Source organism: Carassius gibelio, chromosome A8, assembly GCF_023724105.1.
Source record: "Carassius gibelio isolate Cgi1373 ecotype wild population from Czech Republic chromosome A8, carGib1.2-hapl.c, whole genome shotgun sequence".
In the NCBI taxonomy this organism is placed as follows: Eukaryota; Metazoa; Chordata; class Actinopteri; order Cypriniformes; family Cyprinidae; genus Carassius; species Carassius gibelio.
The window spans coordinates 26,739,112-26,749,111 of NC_068378.1; the positions used below are offsets into that span (position 1 = coordinate 26,739,112).

General features: G+C 34.1%; 2 protein-coding genes across 4 annotated transcripts in view; both read right to left on the minus strand.

Annotated features, from left to right (window-relative positions):
• LOC128019064 (interleukin-6 receptor subunit beta) overlaps positions 1 to 7,829 on the minus strand; it is a 13,846-nt gene extending 6,017 nt beyond the window's left edge. Inside the window, exons 1-11 of one of the 3 annotated variants that reach the window (XM_052605023.1) lie at positions 7,451 to 7,829; positions 7,194 to 7,253; positions 4,659 to 4,697; positions 4,461 to 4,583; positions 4,264 to 4,378; positions 4,037 to 4,170; positions 3,802 to 3,938; positions 2,248 to 2,398; positions 2,070 to 2,152; positions 1,857 to 1,964; positions 1,104 to 1,221 (exon numbers count right to left, since the gene is read on the minus strand). In XM_052605023.1, coding sequence (XP_052460983.1) covers positions 1,104 to 1,221; positions 1,857 to 1,964; positions 2,070 to 2,152; positions 2,248 to 2,398; positions 3,802 to 3,938; positions 4,037 to 4,170; positions 4,264 to 4,378; positions 4,461 to 4,583; positions 4,659 to 4,697; positions 7,194 to 7,245 — 1,060 coding nt within the window. In that variant the 5' untranslated portion in view covers positions 7,246 to 7,253; positions 7,451 to 7,829. Of the gene's footprint in view, positions 1 to 1,103; positions 1,222 to 1,856; positions 1,965 to 2,069; positions 2,153 to 2,247; positions 2,399 to 3,801; positions 3,939 to 4,036; positions 4,171 to 4,263; positions 4,379 to 4,460; positions 4,584 to 4,658; positions 4,698 to 7,193; positions 7,360 to 7,450 lie in introns of all 3 variants that reach the window. The other 2 variants (XM_052605022.1, XM_052605024.1) reach the window with 2 other exon arrangements.
• A 664-nt stretch (positions 7,830 to 8,493) lies between these two features.
• zgc:101664 (uncharacterized protein LOC450064 homolog) overlaps positions 8,494 to 10,000 on the minus strand; it is a 1,692-nt gene continuing 185 nt past the window's right edge. The window contains exon 2 of the mRNA XM_052605071.1: positions 8,494 to 9,202. Within this exon, the coding sequence (XP_052461031.1) occupies positions 8,588 to 9,202 (615 nt within the window). The 3' untranslated portion in view covers positions 8,494 to 8,587. The remainder of the gene's footprint in view (positions 9,203 to 10,000) is intronic.

Sequence of the window (10,000 nt, forward strand, 5' to 3'; positions counted from 1 at the left end):
ACCATCATGGTGATCGTTAAAATGAAATATACAATAAAAATTAATTTAACAAAATTATATGTAATATACAACCCTAATAAACATAACAGATAAGAAAAAAACTAAGAAGAGAGTCTCGTTAAAGAAAAAACATCTTGCAATGCAACGAAGAGAATTCTGTGAATGTCAGTTTGTGTTTATTTTTCCTGTAAATTTTACCGTTAACCATTTAACAGATTTGTACTGTACCATTTTCACAGTTTTTAACCGTTAAAATCAAGGACATTTTTCTTACATTGCATAATCAAAACAATGCATCAAAACGTTAACTATTAATCTCTCAATTCTATTCTACTGAGAAGTGACTCTTCATGAGTAATGAGTACCGTGAGTACCGTGAGAACCGTGAGTACCGTGAGTATAGTGAGTACCGTGAGTACCGTGAGTACCGTGAGTACAGTGAGTACCGTGAGTATAGTGAGTACCGTGAGTACCGTGCGTATAGTGAGTACAGTGAGTATAGTGAGTACCGTGAGTATAGTGAGTACTGTGAGTGCCGTGAGTACATTGAGTACCATGAGTACAGTGAGAACCGAGAGTACCATGAGTACAGTGAATACCGTGAGTACAGTGAGTACTGCGAGTACCGTGAGTACCATGAGTACAGTGAGTACCATGAGTAACGTGAGTACCGTGAGTATAGTGAGTACCGTGAGTACAGTGAGTACTGTGAGAACCGTGAGTACCATGAGTACCGTGAGTACCGTGAGTATAGTGAGTACTGTGAGTACCGTGAGTAGAGTGAGTACAATGAGTACCGTGAGTACAGTGAGTACCGTGAGAACCGAGAGTACCGTGAGTACCGTGAGTACAGTGAGTACCGTGAATACAGTGAGTACTGTGAGTACCGTGCGTACAGTGAGTACCGTGAGAACCGTGAGTACCGAGAGTACCGTGAGTAGAGTGAGTACCGTGAGTATAGTGTGTACCGTGAGTAGAGTGAGTACATTGAGGACCGTGAGTACCCTGAGTACAGTGAGTACCGTGAGTACAGTGAGTAGAGTGAGTACAGTGAGTACCGTGAGTACCCTGAGTACAGTGAGTACCGTGAGTACCGTGAGTACCGTGAGTACCGTGACTACGAGATGCGTCGAGTGTGATCCTGCGGTGCGCTGAGCATCCCACGCTGTTAAAGGCACAAACAGAGACCTCATACTCCTCTGACCTTACAGGAACAATCACCTACAGACACAAAAAAACACTGCACATTTCTCTTGTCTCACAGTCAGAAACTCAAACGATGATGATGATTAATCGGAATGACTCACTTGAAAATGCATCTTGATATGATCAAAAATATTAGCATATAATTATAAGTATTTAACAATTTTTTTTACATTTCTAACCATATCAAATTATTATATTTTGTATATATTTCTGAATCATTACTTTTATTATTATTTATATATGAAATCATACATGAGTATGAATATTATGTATGAATTCTAACAGGTAGATATGTTTTCCTTTAATCTAAAGTAAATAATACAAAATAAAATAATTAAATTAAAATAATTAAACTAAATAAAAACATCCACACAATGAAAATGTATTTAACCAATTTCTGACATTTCTAACCTTATAATTGATTATATTTTGTATATATTTCTAAATTTATGAATTCTAACAGGCAGACATTTCTTTACATAATCAGAAGTAAATAATAAAATAAATAAAAAAATTAAATTAAATTAAATTAAATAAAAATAACCGCACAATGAAAATATATTTGAGCCATTTCTGATATTTCTAACCTAATTATAACAGGTAGACATTTCATCACTTAATCAAAAAAAAAGAAAAGAAAAAAAAAAAACCTTGAGATGAGTGGTGTTGATGGTTTTCTTCAGAGAGGGTTGTCTGATGGGCTTGTAGGACACTTCATATCCTCGAATGAGCCCTCGAGCATCTTTGACATCCAGAGCCTTCAGAAACACACACCAATGAAGATCTGCAGCATAGGAGAGACGACACACACTCACACACACACACACACACACACACACACACACACACATGTGCTAACCTACCTTCCAGAGAAGCACCAGCTGCCGAATCCTGGAGTTTTCATCTGAATCCACATAATAACTGAGAGAGGGAGCAGCAGACGGCACTGCAAACACACATGAAAGACGACTTGACACTAGAAATACAGCAGCAGCCAAAACTGTGTCAAAACCAAATTAAAGTCCTGTAGTCGTCACTCACGGCTCTCTGACGTCTTCACTCGAGTCTCGTCGCTCCAGTCGCTCCATCGTCCCAATCTGTGAGAGCAGGAGACTCTCAGACGATATTCACTGAAGGCCTGTAAACCCTCGATCACGAACCAAGACTCGACTGAGGACGGCAAATCTGCAGTCTGAGATACAAGAACACATCTTTCTAAGCATCATTATTCATTTAGATCGTGGCATACTTTAGAATTCTGATAATTAATTGGATAAAACTGGTCTAGGTTTATAATAATGATACTAACTATCATTTAATTAATTGAAATGTCATTTAATTTAATCATCTATGAATGTCTGACAATCATCTATAACAACTGTGACAATTAAAATAAGCAAATAAATATATATATAAATTTCAAAATAAGAAGTTATTTTATCTTAAAGGCACAATATGTAATTTTTCTGCTTTAAAAATAGCAGATATCACGATATCTATGTTATATATATTTTTAGTTGTGTATTTACATTATCCCGACAGTTTCCACGAACGTTCAAATCCGGAGAAAATTATAGTTTAATTAGAAGACACGGCACGTTTCTTTATTTCCATTTTGTCGCCCGTCTATGGCTTCATATAAACTTTGACCCCTCTAGTTTATCTAACTTCCTGCGGAACCGGAAAATACAAAGGTGAACAAAAGCAAAGACGAGACGAAGAAGAAAAAGTAGTAGCTAGCCTTGATCGAGACTCTTATATTTAATATTTATATTGTTTATATTCGTATTTATACCTCAATCAATAACTTAGTTATGGATCATGATTATGCTTTGCCTGCACGTTCTGTGAAGCGCAAACGTACGGGTGAAATAAATGACCTGAGAAGGTTTTGGGACAAGATAAGAAACAAGACACGGGTAAATATTGGAGTTGTATTTCCAAGATAGAGTTTCGTGACAAGCTGAAACTACAGAGAGATGCCGAACTCGCTTGCATCCATTCAGCTAACTGTATCTATCCGTATATTTTGTGAGACGATGATGTCTTGTGTAAAACGCAGACGGACTAGCTCTCATGTATAGTATAATGTAAATCTACATTTGTTCTATATATAGCTAGATAAAGTAGCTGCAAATGCAGTTCACTGTCTTGTTCGATATCATAGTATAAGCGTAATTATAATTATTAACGAAAGGCGACCGTGTTTTTTAACATATATTACTACTAGCTAGATGGAATATTGATTTGATATAGGTCTCATAATTCATATATCGCTCCGTTCGAAAAGACGTGATTGTGAAAATACTAAGTAAGAATGAGTGAGGAATGATAGGGAACTCCCATGAGCCTACGTTCTTTCCCGACATCATCGTCTTATGTTATTATTTTGATTGCGTGACCCCTGGTGGCCAAAAATCCCATACTGTACGTTTAACTATCTATGAGTTCTAACAAGTAGATATTTCTGCGCAAAAATAAATAAATTAATTAATTAAAATAAATAAATAATTCAAATATTAACAAATTATAATAAACAAAAACAAACAAAAAATTAAAATAAAATAAATTCAAGCATGTTTTGTCATTTCTTACCTCGGTCCATGACTCTGTGTTGATACATTTGTAACGGATTTTGCATTTAGTGACTGGTTCTTTCCCTGTGGTCCATGTGATGTTGATTGACGAATCAGTGACGTTAACAAACGTGATCAGCGGCCGAGGAGCCTTGACTATGACATTCACACAATCATTAGTGAGTCTGTCCCATTTATCACCATCATTCTATGCTAAAATCAAATCAGTGTGAAAATCATAACTGTCGTCTTACTTATATCCTGAATGCGGACCAGAATGACATCAGAGAACTGCTCTTTCAGGCTGATGACATTCTTTGTTTTGATGGTTAAATTGAAAGTTGAATATATATTTAAAATAGTTGTAGGGTAGCAGAAATACTTAGCTCTACGATAAAACAAAACAAAAACACATTAACAGCTCGATTCATAGAGTCGTTTATTAATTATTATGAGCTGGTCAATTATCAGACATGTTTACTGGCTTAGAATGAAGCTGTTGGTGGTTTGTGATCTGATGTGGTTTGTCTGAATCCATCTGCAGGTCAACGACTCCTCTTGGATCAGATAGTGGCATGATGTGTTCAGGAAGTTCTCTTGAGGACAAAAACAAAAATGCAAACTAAATCAACAGTAAATATGCCGTCAAAGCCAGTCTGAATGGTTTCAGGCTTGTACCAGGTGTTCTGGGGACTTGAGGAGCTCCGTCTGATGATATGGAGAGACAATCGTCATCTAGCTTCACACAAAGCTTATTTTTCTCCCCACAACCCTTCAGATCTTTCGGACTCACCGTCAGCTCTGGAAAACGATCTCATTAACTCATTAACTCACACTCTTCATTTATAACCACACTCGTGTGTGTCAGAACTTTACCTTGAATGCTGAAAGTGTGCTTTGCGTCTCCCAAAGCAGCTGTAAATCAAACACAATCAGTACATTCAAAGCTCAGAAACATTTACAGTATCAAGATATATAAATGTAGCCCAAATAAAAGTTGGTGTACAAAAACTCCCAGCTGGAAAATTTCACCATTTCTTACTTAGAAACAGCAAGTAAGACTGAATTTAACTAGAAAGAATGATATATTAATTTATTGGGGAGTTTGTTTTCGCCGCAGGAAAAAAATAAATAAAAATAGGTCACTGTGAACTTTCTGTTTCGATATTTGAACTTTGTTTCTCGGAATTCTGAGTGTTTTGCAAGACATAAACAGGTAATTCAGAGAACAAATATCGTTATTTATAAACTCATAATTCAAAGGAAAAAGTCATAATTGAGATAAACTCATAATTAAAGATATAAACTCAGAATTGATATATAAACTCAGAATTGTGATATAAACTCAGAATTAGAGATATAAACTCAGAATTAGAGATATAAACTCATAATTAAAGATATAAACTCAGAATTGTGATATAAACTCATAATTAGAGATATAAATTCATAATTAAAGATATAAACTCAGAATTGATATATAAACTCATAATTGAGATATAAACTCAGAATTGATATATAAACTCATAATTGTGATATAAACTCATAATTAGAGATATAAATTCATAATTAAAGATATAAACTCAGAATTGTGATATAAACTCATAATTAGAGATATAAACTCATAATTAAAGATATAAACTCAGAATTGATATATAAACTCATAATTGAGATATAAACTCAGAATTGATATATAAACTCATAATTGTGATATAAACTCATAATTAGAGATATAAACTCATAATTAAAGATATAAACTCAGAATTGAGATATAAACTCAGAATTGTGAGATATAAACTCAGAATTGTGAGATATAAACTCAGAATTAGAGATATAAACTCAGAATTGTGAGATATAAACTCAGAATTAGAGATATAAACTCATAATTGATATATAAACTCATAATTGAGATATAAACTCAGAACTGTGAGATATAAACTCAGAATTGAGATATAAACTCAGAATTGTGAGATATAAACTCAGAATTGAGATATAAACTCATAATTGATATATAAACTCATAATTGAGATATAAACTCAGAACTGTGAGATATAAACTCAGAATTGAGATATAAACTCAGAATTAGAGATATAAACTCAGAATTGTGAGATATAAACTCAGAATTAGAGATATAAACTCAGAATTGAGATATAAACTCAGAATTAGAGATATAAACTCAGAATTGTGAGATATAAACTCAGAATTAGAGATATAAACTCAGAATTGAGATATAAACTCAGAATTGAGATACAAACTCAGAAATAGAGATATAAACTCAGAATTGAGATATAAACTCAGAACTGTGAGATATAAACTCAGAATTGAGATATAAACTCAGAATTAGAGATATAAACTCATAATTAAAGATATAAACTCAGAATTGATATATAAACTCATAATTGAGATATAAACTCAGAATTGTGAGATATAAACTCAGAATTGTGATATAAACTCATAATTAGAGATATAAACTCATAATTAGAGATATAAACTCAGAATTGTGAGATATAAACTCAGAATTGTGAGATATAAACTCATAATTAAAGATATAAACTCATAATTAAAGATATAAACTCAGAATTGAGATATAAACTCAGAACTGTGAGATATAAACTCAGAATTAGAGATATAAACTCATAATTAAAGATATAAACTCATAATTAAAGATATAAACTCAGAATTGATATATAAACTCATAATTGAGATATAAACTCAGAATTGTGAGATATAAACTCAGAATTGTGATATAAACTCATAATTAGAGATATAAACTCATAATTAGAGATATAAACTCAGAATTGTGAGATATAAACTCAGAATTAGAGATATAAACTCAGAATTGAGATCTAAACTCAGAACTGTGAGATATAAACTCATAATTGAGATATAAACTCAGAATTAGAGATATAAATTCAGAATTGAGATACAAACTCAGAAATAGAGATATAAACTCAGAATTGAGATATAAACTCAGAATTAGAGATATAAATTCAGAATTGAGATATAAACTCAGAATTAGAGATATAAACTCAGAATTGAGATACAATCTCAGAATTAGAGATATAAACTCAGAATTAGAGATATAAACTCAGAATTGAGATATAAACTCAGAATTACAGATATAAACTCAGAATTGAGATATACACTCGTAATTGAAGATATAAACTAATAATTGAGATATAAACTCATAATTAAAGATTTCAACTCAGAATTGACATACAAACATAGAATTGTAAGAATTAAAGTCAGAATTGTGAAACTGTGAAAGAGTCAGAATTGCATGAAACACAGTACTGTATGAATTGTAAGATACAGATTTTTTTTATCCTGTGGCAGGGAACATCTAAGTCACTGAATTCAATGATCTGTCTTTATCTGAAAATATTTTCCAGTGTCGTGCTGAAGTTTACTTACAGCAGAAGCAGAAGACACAGATAAAGATGCACACAGATCTCCTGCAGTTCATCTTCTCATCTTAAAGAACAAGGTGAAGTGATTTTAGAAGAAAAAAGCCTGAAACAACCTCAGCAGCCAAAGACATCTAGGAGCTCATGGATATGAATTCTGTAGATCTGTAGCTCTGATAAATCCACACACACTGATATAGATCAATACACACTGTACGCACAATTGAAATATATATATATCATAACCAGAGTAAAGTCACTCACAGTCGGAGTAGAGCACATGCTGTTGGAGCCTCAGTGGTTTTCTCGTGGTTTCTCAATGCAAAGTTCAGGTTTTTTAGAAGAGCGATAACATCAGGGTGATATGGCAGAAAAACACTTCCTTTGGCAGCTTCCTTCCATTTCTCTTCTGGCTGTATACAAGACAACTCAAATCATCAGCATACATCTATAATCAGGGTGTGGATAAGACCAGTTCACAAAAACAGGAGTTTGAAATAAAACCGTTCTCCTTTTGTTGTCTGAAATTCTGAATTATGAGATATAAACTCGAACACAAAAGTGTTTGTTTCGAGCAACACGAAAGAATTGATTCCTGGAGAAAGTGTCAAGATTTGGTAAACACTCTCTCTTTCTGAGGAACTGTTGATGAAGAAGATAAGAATCTACGTCACACAAGTTGCAACACTTGTGACAAACACCAGGAGGCAGGTGATAACAGAAATGCACTTTAAAGCTGCTGAAAATAATGAATGCGTCAAAAAGTGTTTCATAAGAAAGAGTCTCACACTCACCAGAGTTTCACTCCCAATCACACCTACAGTAACATGAGAATTAATCAATCTATCAATCATGATGGTTTTGACCATCATGAAAAAGATTCAAAGGAATCAATTCTCAGATGATTCCTTCATAGATTCTTTCTATGAAGTACACAAATCACATTATTGAATTGTATAATTCTGATCACTGAAGAAACTAAAAGTTCTGCTTTGAATCAGGTGAAAAGGTTGCATTTAGTAAAGTTACAGTAACTTTTTTATTATCAACGAGAAACTATTATCGTTTTTTGTTAACATTTTGAATAGGTTTTTTCTTTTTAGATTTTCTTTTTTTTAATGATTTTGCCAATTTTATTAGTTTTTTATATATATATTTCTATAGTACATAGTATATATTTTTTAGTACATAGTTAAAATAAAAATAAGAAATGTTGCCACTAGCACTAGTGATCACTTACCTATTTAAACATCTATTGAACACTAACTTAAAGCACTTAAATGATCAAGCATGACAAGAGACGGATGTGAAACCCGCTGCTCCTTTAATACACATGTAAAATGCATGACACATAAAAACAAGTTCATAAACACCTAATAATAAATACAAATCATTCCACAGCTATAACTTAACGATGTCTCCGAGTCTATGGCATGTTAAGGTGATCTGTCCTGAGAGCTGGAACTCCTGCTTCAAGAGATTCCCGATGTACTCGGAGTAGAAGACGTCGCAGTAGAGCCAGATCTGAGCTAGCGCTCTCTGGTAGTTAGCGTTGCACGTGGGCAGTCGTGAGCGTCTGATGGCTCGGTTCAGATCCAGCCAGAGCTCCTCCATGCCACGAGGGCCACAGTTACGCTCACACACCACCCACTTGACCCTCTGACGGAGATGCAGTGCGTGTTTCTCCACGGTCTTCTGGAAGAGGCGTGAGAAGGAGCGTGTGATCTTCTGCGGCGCGCGTCTGTCTGCGATGGCACACCACGAGCGCTTGGGTCTCTCAGCTGGTCTCCGCTGGTCTGAAGCGTCCGCCGGTTCCTCCAGATGCAGAGAGACGCTCTGTAGATCCTCGGAGGAGATCAGAGGAGCAGGTTTGAGGGGTTTGAGAGCGTCAGACGCAGATGGGAACCAGGGTCTGAACTGTGGCTGGACTCTGATGGGAAACTCCTGCAGGACTCTGTGTGTGAGGAGAAGAGCGTCTGTGTCCTTCAGCGGCGGACGGAAACACACACTCACATCCTGACAACACACCAGCAGAGACACGAGTCATCATATAAATCAGTTATACATCAAAAAATACAGTACTTATTTTTAAACAGAAAAAATAAATGCCAAGGCTTGCGTTAAACTTATGAAAAGTGAGAGTAAAGACATTTATAATGTTATATTTCAAATAAACACTGCTCTTTTGAACTTTCTGTTCATCTGTGAATACTGAAAAATAAAATGCATCAGTTTCCAAAAATAAAAAATATGTTTTCATCATATTATTCTGATTTCTGAAGATCATGTGACACTGAAGAATGGAGGAATGATGCTGGAAATACAGCGGAGCATCACAGAAATAAATGACACTTTAACACAGATTCACACAGAAAACAGCTGATTTACATAGTAATACTTAAAAAATGCAAAATACTAAACATTTTTTAAATATCTTAATTATTTTAACCACCGAATAAATAACTTATGTAGAGCAGACAAAATATACAAAATAAGTATGTACTGTACAAACAAGATCATCTAGTTAAAGGAGTAGAATATTAAAACAAAATAAAAGTATAAATGGCGTGTTGTTGAGTCTTGCTTGTTTTTGTTTTGTTTTGTTTTATACAGTCTATGGTTTTAACACATTAAGAGAAAACACAAAACAAACACATTATATAATTAAATGAATGAATTATAACAGGTGGTGACGTGGAATTTAATTAATTAAAATACTAAACTGGAGTTATATAAAATTATTTATCATAATACGAGCTGCTGGAGACGTGTGTGTTTAAATGAGCGAGTTTGTGAAAGCATCAGTCAGCTCGT